Source organism: Thunnus maccoyii, chromosome 6, assembly GCF_910596095.1.
Source record: "Thunnus maccoyii chromosome 6, fThuMac1.1, whole genome shotgun sequence".
NCBI lineage: Eukaryota > Metazoa > Chordata > Actinopteri > Scombriformes > Scombridae > Thunnus > Thunnus maccoyii.
The window spans coordinates 422,641-437,512 of NC_056538.1; the positions used below are offsets into that span (position 1 = coordinate 422,641).

The following is a 14,872-nucleotide window of genomic DNA, read 5'->3' on the forward strand; positions in this document are numbered from 1 at the left end:
CATAAATTCATGGTCCAGAGAGGATGAATCCTAACTTATTTTAACATTGTCATTGTGAACATGCTAACATGCTCATGTTAGCATTAAGGATAAAACACTACTGTGCCCAATTATAGCCTCACAGAGTTGCTAGAATGACTATAGACTATGGGCATTTTCACAGCTGCGCTTTTTAGTCTGTTTGAAACTCTAGTTTGTTATCCCCCTTGGTGGAATCCATTTGGGCAGTTGTTCTTCCACTAATAAAAACTAAGTTAGATATTAAATAGTATTGTGATTTCTGTTTTCGATCAGAAAAGAAAACTCTCATCTTGGTTACTCTAATTACAGGGCATATATAGCGCAACTACAGTTCACCAATCAAACCCACGACCCACTCTGTACCTGAGTTCTCCTGCTATTTGACAAGCCTGTCACATGAGGCTGTTTCTTCAGTTTTTCTTGCTTGCCACCCACAGTGTGCTCAGCATCATTAAATTGCATTAACATCAAGCTGCAACCACCGTGGTCAAAGCTGAGGAGGAAGTGTCTTAAGATGCTTCAGCATTAATGACCACAAGATGCTGGCTTCAAAAAATCTCTGTCTGTACTGAACTTCAAAAAAGTCCATCTTTGTGGCTTTGTGATGGTGTGTTTCTCTGTGATGCTTTCACTTGTCACTTTCCAGAGATTGCTTGCCAATTAGTTGCGGCTGATACTATGGCATCTTTTTCCTTAAATATTCAGCGGAAGAATTTTTTACAGTCAAATCGCTGCTACATTTTTATTTTCTTTTCTTTTACACAAGAGCAAGTGTAAAAGAAAAAGTGAACGAATATTGGCAAAATATCAAAATCTGCTTAAAGCCCATAAGGGTTGATCCCTAGTCTATAAACAACAAAGCATTTGAACATAATTCATGATTATTCTCAACTGATGCCTTTATACACACACACACACACACACACACACACACACACACACACACACACACTCTGTCTCTATCCATATAACAGCTGACACCCCAACACTGCAAAGTACTCAACAAGACACTGCTGATCCTTCTCAGCCTGCAATTATAATAAATGCAGTCATTAATCCACTAATTATGGTGATAAAAGGAGTGTAGCTCTGTGTAATGTGCAGAGTGTGTGATTAGTGTGTGCTGGTGGTCAGTGTGCTCCTTGAAGAAATTTGAGGCCTGGGGGTGGCAGTAGTCTCAAGCTTCCATCTGTACTAGTATAGTAAGTTTACCTAGACGTGTTTCACTAGGCTCCAGATAAACTACATCCAGCCTGACAGTACTAGCTCTGGACTAAATTAGCTTACTCTCCCTTCAGAAGAGGCCCATTTTCAGACTCTCACTAGATGGGCATTTTGTACTGTGCTCTCAATGCATGCAGTTGTATCATAGAAGTGAATTCACTGGAGTGATCACAGTTGTTGTGACATGTGTTTTTATAATTTAACTCTTTGAACCCTAGACTCACTTTATTTACAAGTTTATGGCATAGTCAACAACGCATTTCCTTTAATGCTTTGGGTGATGCAAACAAGATTTCTTTTTCTACATTTCTTTACATTTTGGTGAATCTGCACCATGGAGAGTCATGCTGCATTAGCTTAAAGCAGTTCCTTTTTGCACGGTCAGCACAGATGAACAGACAATAATCAGCTGAATTACTCTGATACTAAGGAAAAAGACTAAACATGAAAATCATTTGGCAAGATCTGAAGTTATAAGAAGAACCTTTTTCTACAATTTGTATGGACATTTATCCTCAACTGACATCAGAAAAATTCTGATCATTTGAAAGACTAAGCTCAGACTTATAACATTATATAATGTATTTGCACTGTAATTGATGACACTGGTTCAACCAAACATGCTTTTAACTACAAAAAGACGAAAAAAAATCACTAGACAGTTTACTTCCAGGAAGACTGTGCAGAAGTAGAAAATTTAAGGGAGGCACTAGAGTGCTGCAAGAAGATCATCAGGTCTGTTAGAATTTACCTCATACAGTAAACCCTATGTTAACCTCAAATGGCAGTTATTAAGTGTGTGTGTGTATGTTTTCCCCATATCTATCTGCCTCTGTGCTAACTCCTCGCTACACATTCAAGACTCTCCACAATGCTGGTTTTGTTGGGGAACAGAGCTGCAGGCCTCCCTGTCTGTTAGAAATTAATCACTGTAGAATTGGGAGCCAAAAATTCTCCTCTTCACCTCCTCCTCTTTTCTTTCTCTCTCTCTCTCCCAAAACCCAGTGGTTTCCAGGGAGAAGTGACATTGTGATTAAGAGTCTTGATGTGAAGAGCTTTCTGCTGAACACAGTGGGCGGGAGAATGACATGGAAAGGTTAGGCTTCTGAAGTAAGTGTGTGTGTGTGTGTGTGTGTGTGTGTGTGTGTGTGTGTGTGTGTGCGTGTGTGTGTGCGCGTGTGTGTGTGGGAAGCGAAGGTGGGAGTCTAATGTTAAGCCTATCCAGTTACAGCAGGTACTGGCAGACAACACATCTATATCAACACACACAACAACAACAGGCTACAATTTCCTCTCTCCAGCATTAAGCCGCCCACAACGTCATTATTTTAGGTTGGGAAACATCAGAAAAGAAATGGAAGAAAAACGCCTACACTGAGACACAACACACTTTGGGACTGAATACATATAAATGTTGAACACACACTTTAACATCAAGTAAAGAGCCCAGCCCAGAGGCCAAACCAAGTAGATCCAAAGAAAGCAGATGTATGTATGGTAAGGTTTGTTGAAGCCTGATACTGATGTTGAAGTGTGTGTATTGCTGCAGCAAATAGCTGATACTGGTTCCAGAGTTCAATATTTTTTAAATAATTTCACATTTTTCATGCCATCCCTGCATGTGATTGATGCTGGCTATCACTGCTACTACATTCTTACCACTGCTATGCTAATGACACCCAGCTATCCAACTCAAATAGAGGAATGCATCACTGTCTGCCTGGCAGATATCTCAGAGTGGATGTCAAGGAACCATCTAAAAGCTCAGCCTGGACAAGCCGTAATTTGTGTTCCTTCAGAGAATAGGATACCAGCGTAAAGAGCTGTCCATCAACGTTGACAATACTGTGGTGATGCCAACTCAGACAGCCAGGAACCAGAGAGTGACCCTGAATGATGAACTGTTCTCCACAAACATTGCAGCTCCTGCAGATTCCTCCTATAAAACATCAGAAGGATTCACCTCTACTTTACTTGGGAGGCTGACTCGCTTTCTCCAATATCTGCACATGGCAAATACATTATGGTAAAGTTTAGGGAAAGATCATGGTTATGGTTAACAAAAAGGTGAATATTAATTGAAGGTCAGTGATGTGACATGAACTCTGGTCTCTTGTATAAAAGCCAGACGTACCACATGTCCATCCACCATGCCGACCTCCACACCCTTACCTCTTGCCTCGTAATATAAAGAGCACACTACTTCCCGCATTGGCACTGAATGTAAATTGTTAGGTGCAGATTCATATAATATGCTTGTAAATTCTAGGGATACAGTCTACCCCACCTGCACTACTGAAAGTTTTCCCACATCACTGCGCTTCTGCTCCCCATTGCAGCTCATGTCCAGCTCAAAACCAGTACTAACTTCAGGCCATGGTCAGACTCTCACTCCAACACAACTAATGTGCTCCTCTGCCTCTGGACCATTGGTCACTCTGAGGACTCTGTTGTGCCTCATCTGGGTAAAGGCTCTTGTCAAGGCCCCACAGTGTTTGTCATTCAAACTGCTGTAGCAAATGTGTGCATTCATAAAACAGTCAGCTAACACAGAAATTTGCATTCATCTTCCACTACTCTTCTACATCTGCTACTATATTTTGCCAACCAAGACTCTATAAGCCAGTAAAACCTAACTTCTGTATCTAGCTATCCAGAGAGGCTACTCCATCAATCAGGCTATTATCTAAAATGGGAAGGAGTGCACAGTAAACTCAGCAGTCACACATTTTTCTGTTCTCTATTTCTCTGTTTTGTGTCTTCAGGTTAGGCTAACCCATTGTTGCTAACTTTGGAGCTAACCCCCTTCACTTTTCCAGCACACGTGACCTTTTAGCATTTATTAACTGACACACTGTAGTCTGTACTGCACATTTACTGCCAGACTGACAACTTACTACTAACCTTTTCCTCTGCTCCGCTTGCACTCACTGTCACTTCTCTGCCACTCGCTCTTTCCCACTCGCTACGCAAACATACTACACAATGCCGTATTCCTAAGAATTACGCTACCAATAGTTTCTCAGGCAATGACACAGAGGTTGACTCACGTACCGAACAGTGCTTCACAGAGATGCTATTGATTTCCGAATGAATGGATATTTGGTGTTAATTTTGGCATTAAAAAATATTTTTTTTGCTTGGCGGGGTTTTTGTTGTGATAATTATGGGAGAAACACTGATTCAGTAAATGTTCGGTACGTTCAGTAAACGCTTAGTAAACGTTGAGTACAATTAGACCCAACAGTCTCCATTAGGTTGGGCGAGTTCAAAGTTGTGAAAACAGCGGAGGTGTTTTGAATACAACCAATGAGAATTCAGTCAGACGAGAGCATATCAACCAGCTAATCGACCAGTCGACCAGCAGACTACAGCCCTAGTTGTGTTTGCTTTGGAGGTCATGCTAATAACACATCTGTAAATTGAAGTGACTTGGATTAGCCAGATCAGTCCTTCCAGTCAGTGTATTTCTGCAGCTTGTGGCTCTCTGCTGGACTTTGAAAGGATAAGTAATAGGCAAGGTCAAATCATTTACAAGAGATTTCAATAAAACTCCTATTCACAGAATTTTGATGCAATTATATTGTCCTTCATTTTGACTTTTACAATGATTCTCAAGGCTAAAAGCCTCATGAATAGAGTTGTGAAGTGGGAGGAGCTGTTTTAGGCACCTCTAGTTCCAAAAATAAAAGTTCCATTCAATTTTCCTATAGACAACGTGACTCACAGTTTGTGCACTTCTACAACTTAGATCTACATGAAACTCTCCTGATTAAATCATCACTACAAAAGATGAACAGATGTATTAGAAAATATCTGGCTATGTAGTGAAAAGTGGAAGGCACAACACTGTACATAAAAAAACTTTCGGGAAGAAGTTAACTATGGCTCCCAAGACACAGTCAATCACAAAGCTAAATATTTGGTTACATGCACGGTGGGAAGAAGCTAAAGATTACAGTGATTTTCCAGACTGTGAATTGACTTTCCAATCTGCAGCACGAGTTCGTTCAATTTTAATTTCTCAGTCACTTTTGAGTGAATTCAGCAACTATGATGCCACATTTTGTTTACAACTTCGACTACGAAATGTTTTGAATTCATTCAATCTGATTTGCGCCTCTGACTCCACAGTAACAGCTGTCAATGCTCATGGGTAATGTAGAATACTTAGCTGTTGGCCATGCCAAAATCATGTACAAAATGTGATTTCTCAGAAATGAGGTTGAAATAAATGGTAAATGGACTGTACTTGTATAGCGCCTTTCTAGTCTTCTGACCACTCAAAGCTCTTTTACACTACGAATCACATTCACCCATTCACACACATTCATACGCTGAATGGGTACGGGGGCTACCATGCAAGGTCCCAACCTGCCCATCAGAGGAAACTAACCATTCACACACATTCATACACTGATGGCACAGCCATCAGGAGCAATTTGGGGTTAAGTGTCTTGCCCAAGGACACATCAGCATGTGGACTAGAGGAGCCGGGAATCGAACCGCCGATCTTCCGATTAGTGGATAACCCGCTCTACCTCCTGAGCCACAGCCGCCCCAATAATTGAAACTGATGATCATAATATAAACTTGATGGTTACATCAAGCGGCTGTGGCTCAGGAGGGGCAGCTGTGCCATCAATGTGGATGTGTATGAATGATTAGATTTCCACTGATGGGCAGGTTGGGACCTTGCATGGTAGCCCCTGTACCATTCAGCGTATGAATGTGTGTGAATGGGTGAATGTGATTCGTAGTGTAAAAAGCGCTTTGAGTGGTCGGAAGACTAGAAAGGTGCTATACAAGTACAGTCCATTTACCATATACCATTATCTGGGAGAGTCCTATGTTTGGATGTTAAGTAATACTGCGGAGATAGTTTCCAGAAAAGTTTGTACTTGGAATACAGAAATGGAGCCAGCAGCCCCTTACACTTCACAACTATACGTGAGATGTGTTTTCTTGATTGACCGCAGTCTCAGCCTGTCACAGTCAGCCATGGAACTTGTTTGTTCCACCCAGCCTACCTTCACTCCACCCCTATTTGATCAAATTAGGATTCTCTGTAAATTTAATGTTCAACATTATGGTTTACAGAGCTGGTCAGTGTGTGTATGTGTGTGTAAATGGCCAGAATAATTCTCTTTAAGTTGTAATTGTGTTTGTAGTGTTTCTCAGCAGCTTGGGGCTGATTTATGAGGCTTGCCAAGGCTCAGCTAACAAGAGCCATAAATCCTACCCTCCACTCTGCTGCTGTTCATCACCTTGGGACAAGCACATAGGGTTAATGACTGTTTGTGTGTCAGAGTGTGTGTGTATCTGTGTGTCAGTGTGAGTTAGATATCCGAATTATAAGTCAAAATTTTCCTGTTGGCCACCCTCATTCCTTCAATCAGGGACCAGTGATGTATTCTGCACAGGCTATCGACTATTTCAATTCAATTTTTATTCAATTTCATTTATATAGCGCCAAATCATAACAGAAGTTATCTCAAGGCACTTTTCACATAGAGCAGGTCTAGACCGTACTCTTTATTTTACAGAGACCCCACATTCTCCCATGAGCAATCGTATTGAGACAGGATGTGCCTGATTTTTGCTATGTTTGCAATATTACGTCTGTGAAAAAAGGCAGACCTTGAAATTTGTTTTATGTGGGAGTTAAAGGACATATCCTGATCAAATATGACTCCCAGATTCCTTACAGTGATGCTGGAGGCCAGGATAATGCCATGTAGAATAGCCATATCATTAGATAATGTTTTTCTAAGGTGTTTGGGGCCAAGCACCATAACTAACTAATGGGATAAATAACCTTAAGATTTGTCAGTTTTGGCAGCAGAAAATTGCAGGTCACCCAGGTCCTTATGTCCATGAGGCATGCTTGGAGTTTAGTTAACTGACTGGATTCATCTGGCTTCATTGAAAAATATAAATGAGTATCATCTGCATAACAATGAAAATTTATGGAGTGTTTCCAAATAATATTATCTATAGGACGCATGTATAATGTGAATTGGTCCAAGCACAGAACTTTGCGGAACGCCATGTTTAACTTTTGTATCTATCGTTAACGTGTACAAATTGAAATCAATCTGATAAATAGGATTTAAACCAGCTTAATGCAGTTGCTTTAATGCAAATTAAATGTTCCAGTATTTGTAATAGGATGTGATGGTCAATGGTGTCAAATGCAGCACTAAGATCTAACAAGACAAATACAGAAAGAAGTCCTTTGTTCGATGCAATTAAGAGGTCACTTGTGACTTTCACCAGTGCTGTCTCGGTGCTGTGATGCACTCTAAATCCTTATTGAAAGTCCTCAAATAAACTACTGTTATGTAGAAAGTCACACAACTGATTGGTGACTGCTTTCTCAAGGATCTTAGAGAGAAAGGGAAGATAAGATATAGGTCTACAATGTTATTATTCGAAAAAAATTGGAGAAATTTATACTCCCATTTGTGTCCCATTGATTTTTACCAGAACAATATTTAGTATCTGCCATAATACATGTACTTATCTTCTTACCAATTTAAGACCATGGCCTATCTTGGTCATATTGAACTCAGTATCTATCAAACACCCTATCTCCATATAACAGTGTTGTTACAATTAGGTGTTATCAGCCAACAAAGACAACTTTCAATTTTTAAAGACATGAACACCCACCCACCTGCAACAACTTAACTCTCAACCTGTAATAAACACTGACACTGCACCAGCTAATAAAAGTCATCATACTCACTGTCAATGAAATAGAAAGCCTTGGCAGAGCAGTTTTGTTCTTCTGGGTTTAAGTGTCACAATACTACTCATGGATTGAATGCTATTTAGCAGCTCACTCTCAAATGTCAGATGTTGCATCTTACCATTTACACACACCAACATGTTTTCAAACATTTGCACATTCAAATGCTTTGCCACTCAGTAAATATTTAACTTTGATAAAATGTCACACATGAACTGACTGACTGACAGTAGCTGCCTGCATAACCTGGACACAGTTTTTTAAAAGCACCCTAAACAATGCTTTTACTGTAATTTTATTGTACTTTTTTGAAAAGCACTTACACAAAAATACACAAAATTACTTTAAAACAGCAATGGAAATCTAATTCACAAAAAAAAAAACCTTTGGGATCATCCATACAAACCTCAACACAGAAAACAAAACAAGTTGTAAACAGCCACAAGCGTGGGAGCAGAAATGAAGCTGTAGCAAGTGTGAAATATAATAATAAAACATTCTCCTGTCTGCTAGAATGAAAACTGACCTTTCTGTCTCTGGAACAGAGACTGGATTTTTATACAAAGGCAACTGTAATGTAACACAACAGGTTTATAATAAATGATAGCTTTGTGAAGAAGATTTTGTCAATATTGTATCCAAGAGGTGTTCATAGCTAACAGGTGCAGTTTGTAGTAGTACTGTATTGAATTGCCTTATTTTTAAAGTTGTTTAAAATGTTTGTGTTCTTTTGTTGATTTTCACTTATGCTTACTTCACCATAATTTCTCTGTGGTCCATTATAGTTTTATGTTGTCTTCCATACACTGCAATCTTAACAAAAAATCATCTACAAACCTGCCCATTTTTATGTGAACACAGCAATACTGTAGCTGGATATGAAAATCCTGGTTCAACTAAGCCAGATGATCACCACCTTTGTTAAACTACCTTGCCAGGTCTGCCACTTTAAGTTTTTTTATGTCAGCTATCACAAATTACCCTGAAAATGCAGTGACAGATTCCAAACATCCCCCACCACTGTTAAGATATTTTTTCATTTAAACTGGCATGTTTCAATTTGAGACAGAAAATGTTGCAATCAGCAAGATTTCCTGAGGCAATTTGTAGCAGAGGTGCACCATCTTAACTGAAATCAAGTCAGTCCCCACTGTCATCGGAAGAAATTATTACATGTTTATCAAATATACATTAACCTTCAAAGACAAAGAGCAGAGCACTATATTACATAGCAAAGCTCACATATATAATGAGTAAGTCAACTGTTTATTCTGCCATCTAATAACAATGATTAATCTTTTGAGTTTTAACAAGTTGGGGAAAGTAGAGACAAATGGCTAAATGAGTCCTAATCAGGTGGAGATATGTTTGAGAAGCATATACAGAGGGGTGACAATTCAAAGGAAAAACTGGTACAGGTCTGAATACTTGACCCCTACAGTGAGGGGATCCGGTGGCTTGCATGGTTTTGGTCCACTTGTCCCCTTAGAGGGAAGGGTCATTGCAAATCAATACAAAGTTGTTCTGAGTAATCACCTATATCCTATGATAAAACATTTCTGGTCTCACAGTCACCAGATCTCAACCCAACTGAACACCTGTGGGAGATTTTGGACTGACATGTTGGACAGCACTCTCCACCACCATCATCAAAACACCAAATGAGGTGTATCTTTTGGAAGAATGGTGTTCATACCTCCAGTAGAGTTCCAGGGACTTGTAGAATAAATGCCAAAGTGCACTGAAGCTGTTCTGGCAGCAAATGGTGGCCCAACACCTTACTAAGACACTTTGTTGGGTTTTCCTTTAATTTGTCACCCATCTGTATGTAAGTGCGGTTCTGAGAATTCTGCATGACTGCCAGAGATGCGTGTGATGAAAATCTGGGCAATGACATACTATCTCTACTACTCTAATACTAACGGTCAGGAAAAATAAAACAATAGTTACATATTGACCAGCTGGGCTCCATTTTAATGTCAGCAGGTCTGTGTTGATTGCATAAATGCTTACCACCTCAACTAAATTTTTGGGAGAAACTCTACATAAGTGTAAGGTTATAATAATTAACATTACATATTGTTTAACTGACATTGACTGAAATTTATCTGGGAGACTGGGGAGTGACAATAACCAGCCACTACAGGTGGAGGTGGGGCTGAATAAATACTGTATTTAAGCAGCAGCAGTGGTAATGCAGTGATGCTTGCTTTATAGTGAATGCCACACATTGTGAATGTGTAGAAGCAGCAGCTTAGACAAAGCAAAACAGCGACCATCTCACTGCAAAGCCAAAAACTGCTCCATTCACTGTGTTGTCACTTTGTGTACTGCTTTTATCTAAAATTACCCCATTTCAGAAAGTCCCAGTCAAAACTCTCCATGTCTCTCCAAACTGGAACCAGAAATATGTTATAAAAAGGGAGGGGAAATTAAAGCTCTGGCCAAAAATGGCAATGAATATAAAAAACAGAGTTTTATGGGATCTGCTAGATCATTGGATCTAGCAGCGAGGCTATCTCCCCAACTCAAGTTTTCATCATTAATCACAGTCCTACACCTTTTAAAGGATGCCTTCATCTCAAACCTAGCAGCCTGTTCATAATTAAGACTTTTTGTCAACAGGTGGACTGGCTGTCCAGGACAACTAACTTTCTGATCAAAGTCAATTCAAGATTTATAAGGTCCAGTGCTGTCTTCCACTCTCTTTAATCTAAAATTGTATATGTTTTAATTCCCAGAATAAAGCAACAAAGATCAAATGCATGATACTGTACATATAAAACATTTTTAACAGAAATGTACCTGTCTCTTCATCAATGGCGAATCGTCCAAGCCCACTCCCATCACGAATAGAGTATTGGATTTCTCCATCTCTGCCATTGTCCTCATCGTTAGCATTGACTTGGAGTAGGGTAGTTCCAATCCGGGCATTCTCTTTAACTAATCCTGTCAAAGCGAAGTGGGAAAAGTATGGAGCATAGAGGTTTTCGTTCACATCTACCACCTCCACCTCCACAAAGGTGACAGAGAGAAGAGAAACGGGCCTGCCTTTGTCTTTGGCCCTCACAGTGAGGTTGTAGAACTGCTGTGTCTCATAGTCCAGCTCCTTTGTCAGCCGAATAGCCCCGCTGGTCCTGTCTACCTCAAACCATCCATTATAGTCATTGGCTAAAGAGTAGCGGACCTGGCCTCCCAACCCCAAATCTGGGTCCTGGGTTTCTAACCAAGCCACAACAGTTCCAACTGGGAGATCTTCCAAAGCCCTGGCTTTGTACACATTAGGGATAAATAGCGGGGGACAGTCATTCACATCATCCAATATGATTTTTAAAGAGGTCACAGAAAATCTCTGTCTCCCTTTCTCTGCCTTGTCTCGAGCCTCAATCTTAAGGTTAAAAGTAGAGACAAACTCCCTGTCGAGTTGGCCAGCAACATATACTATGCCATTAGTGGAGTTAATACCAAACTGGGTGGTGCTGGTCAAAACAGAGTAAACAATCTCTCCATTCAGTCCAAGGTCTTTGTCAGTGGCTTCAACCTGGATGACATCTGTACCTATGGCAGTGTTTTCCGGTATGACAATTTTATAGCCTCCTTCTTGCAAAAACTGGGGTGAATTATCATTAGCATCCTCTATGTAGACAGTAAGCAAACGCCAAGCAGTTTTCTGGGGTAGGCCAAGGTCATAGATAGTTAAGTTGAGGAGATAGCGATCTCTCTTTTCTCTGTCCATGGGCAGAAAGACACTGATAAGGCCAGTCTCCATGTCAATGGTAAAACAGCTGTCAGTGTTCCCATCTGAAATAGAGTATAGAATCTGTCCATTGAAACCTGTGTCGCCATCATAGGCATTCACCTTAAAAACAGTTGAACCAACCTTTAGGTCTTCCAACACAGCAATATCTGTGGGAAAAGCTTTGTCAAATTGGGGTGTTTGTCGATTGACAGAGAAAAGGTCAATAAAGCCTTCCTCGATTTTGGGCTTGGTGCTAGCTTTGGACTTTTTGAGTAACTTCTCAGCTAACTTTTGGGCTACCCTTGTCTCTTTACAGTTGAAACTTTTAGGAGGAGATTTCCCATGAACAACAGAGATGTTCACAAACATGGGATCAGAAAAGTTCTCACCATCTGTGGCAGTAATTTTGAGACTAAAGACACCATTCTTTGGACTAGCTGTGGCAAGGGGACGTCGCAGCGCAAGGACCCCTGAATCTGGGTTAAGGTCGAAGTATCCCCATTCGTTCCCTGAAATGATCTTATATTTTACTAGCTCTAACTCATCTATATCAATTGCAGACATTGTGGTAATCACTTCATCCACTGGGAAATCCCTAGAGATCACCCCCTGGCATGCTACCTTCTCAAACAATGGCTGGTTATCATTTACATTCTCCAGGTGAATTGTTACATTGACTTCACTCTCTCGCCTATAAGGTGACCCCCAGTCAGATGCTCTGACAACAAACACAAAGCTCTCTGATGAGGATTCAAAATCCAATTCTTTAGTGGTGCTGATGATACCAGAAAACTGATTGATTCTGAAGGGTAATGGCTGAAGGCTGGAAATGCTGTAAGTTATGTATCCATTTTCTCCTTTATCCCCATCCACTGCAGAAACTGTCAATACACTAGTCCCAACTGGTACACTCTCATTGACAAAACCCTCATAAGAGGTCTGAGCAAATGTTGGTGTGTTGTCATTTGCATCCTGAATAGTGACCTGCACTTTAACTTTGAGCTCACTGTCTACTTCCAATACCTCTAGATTAAAGACATCCTGGGTAACGTGGGTGAACCAGCGAGTGGTGGAGATTACACCTGTTAAAGTGTTTATTTGAAAAAATGCAGAATCTGCAAAAGGTGTCAGGATATATTCTGCATCATCAGGCTCTGGCTTGATTTTAACGGCCTCTACAATCGTGCCTGGTGGTGAAATTTCATTCAGACTAACATCATACAACTCCTGCTCAAACTTAACTTCTGCTGTCTGCCGTTTCTTGACCATAATATGGACAACCTTGACGGCTGAGAACTTCTGCGGGGTGCCCCTGTCTTTAGCCTGCAATGTGAGGTTACAACCATAAGGGTGAGTCTCCCAGTTTAATGACTCAGAGGCCTTTATGGCAAACTCCCCTTCCTCAGATCTTTCTATGAAAAACTGCTCTGAGGGGTCTCCACCCACAATGACCACTGAGTCTATTTCTCCATTTAAGCCTTCATCCAGGTCCTCTACAGTGACCATGGCATACACAGGATTTTTATCAAGCCACGATGGGCTGTGGGTGACCACATTCATGAGCGGGGCATGCTCATTCACACGCTCCACATGGACAAAGAGCTTGGCTGTGCTGCTGACGCCATTATTTCCATAAAGCTTCATGCCCCGGTCCACTGCCAGGATCTCTAAGTCGTACCGGTTCTGCTCATCAATATTGAGCTTTCCGCTGAGGGAAACCACTCCACTAGTTGGATGTACTGCAAAAAGCTCCATTTTCTCTTTGAAAAAATAGTAAAACTCCCCATTGGAGCCAATATCTGCATCAGTGGCAGTAACTTGTGCTATGCTAGTCCTGAGAGGGGTGCTCTCCGCTATGGTGACGGAGTAAGTAGTGGGTGAAAACAAGGGTCGCAGGTCATTCATATCCAAGACCTGGATGCTGACTTTAGTCCAGGTCTCAAGAAGGGCCTCTCCCTTGACAGAGGCTTTCACCGTCAATACATAATTATCCTGAATTTCTCGGTTCAAGATAGCTGCATTGCCACCTTTAGTCCTTATGCGCAAGAAGCAGAAGTCACCCAGTACATACTCCTCAGCCTTGAAAAACCCTTCATCATCACCTGAGGTGATTCTGTAGCGGATCTCCCAGGAGTGCTGGAACAGGTGGACACCCATTTTAACTTTACTGTTGGCATAGGTGCGTGCTGCTGAGTTTTCATAAACCATGGCATGGTAGACAGCCTGAGTGAAGCTAAAGTGAAGTCCATCCTCAGGGGCCCTCTGGGTGTTCTGGCCGCGGCAAGGTGGTAGCTTGAAGAGCAGCAATGGCAGCAGCAGGGCGAGGCCAAGTAGAGGGGCTCGCATGCCTGCCCACTGGCCCATATTTACATCCATCCCATCATCACTCCATCCTGAAACAGAAAGAGGAGGGGAGAGAAAGGTTAGCAACAGGGGGAGAGATTTACAGCAGCAAAAGGCCACATATCCACAAGTTGACCTTTAAACTCTGAGCCTTATTGGCTGCTAATTATCCATTGGACCACAGAGATTGATTGGAAATGGGGAGGGGACAGGGAATGCACAGTCCCTGGGCAACCAAAATGAAGGCTGACATCATCCTTGTGTGGTCTCTAGACAATGATTGTCAATTGCAAGTTTTAGAAAAAACAAAGGTGGTTTGAGAAGGAACAAAATAATTGCATGGTTCGGAAAAGGAGTGTTACATCACCAAAACAAACACTGAAGAAAATAACTGCCGAGGACAAAATGATGGGCTGCCAAACCATGACCCTATCATAACCCTTTTCCTGAAATACATGAAAACTGCAGCCCTGATTCTAAAAACCATGTAATATCTTCAGACAAAAATCAGATATAGTTTTAAACTAAAAGTCAAGTAGCTGCTGTGTTCAGATTTTGTTCTGTTTTTCAGAAAAGAAAAAAAGAGCCACAAATATGTGCCAATCTGGGCTTTGGGAGAAAAGCCTGATCCGCTAAATGCCATGTTGTGGCCATAGGAGTGCCACAGTGGTCTGCATTTTGATGACTCTGTACTTTCCACCACAAGGGATGGAGAGATGGGCCGGAAAAAGACAGACCGTTGTCCGAATACACTGATGATAACGGCACACGGATACATCTACAAACTCACA

The 14,872-nt window shown here is 41.2% G+C and overlaps 1 protein-coding gene across 8 annotated transcripts in view; it reads right to left on the reverse strand.

The window, feature by feature from the left end:
• The window catches only part of fat3a (FAT atypical cadherin 3a), a 248,915-nt gene that overhangs the window by 145,090 nt on the left and 88,953 nt on the right, over nucleotides 1-14,872 (reverse strand). For all 8 annotated transcript variants that reach the window (XM_042414703.1, XM_042414702.1, XM_042414700.1 and 5 more), the window contains one exon: nucleotides 10,805-14,131. In XM_042414703.1, coding sequence (XP_042270637.1) covers nucleotides 10,805-14,114 — 3,310 coding nt within the window. In that variant the 5' untranslated portion in view covers nucleotides 14,115-14,131. The remainder of the gene's footprint in view (nucleotides 1-10,804; nucleotides 14,132-14,872) is intronic.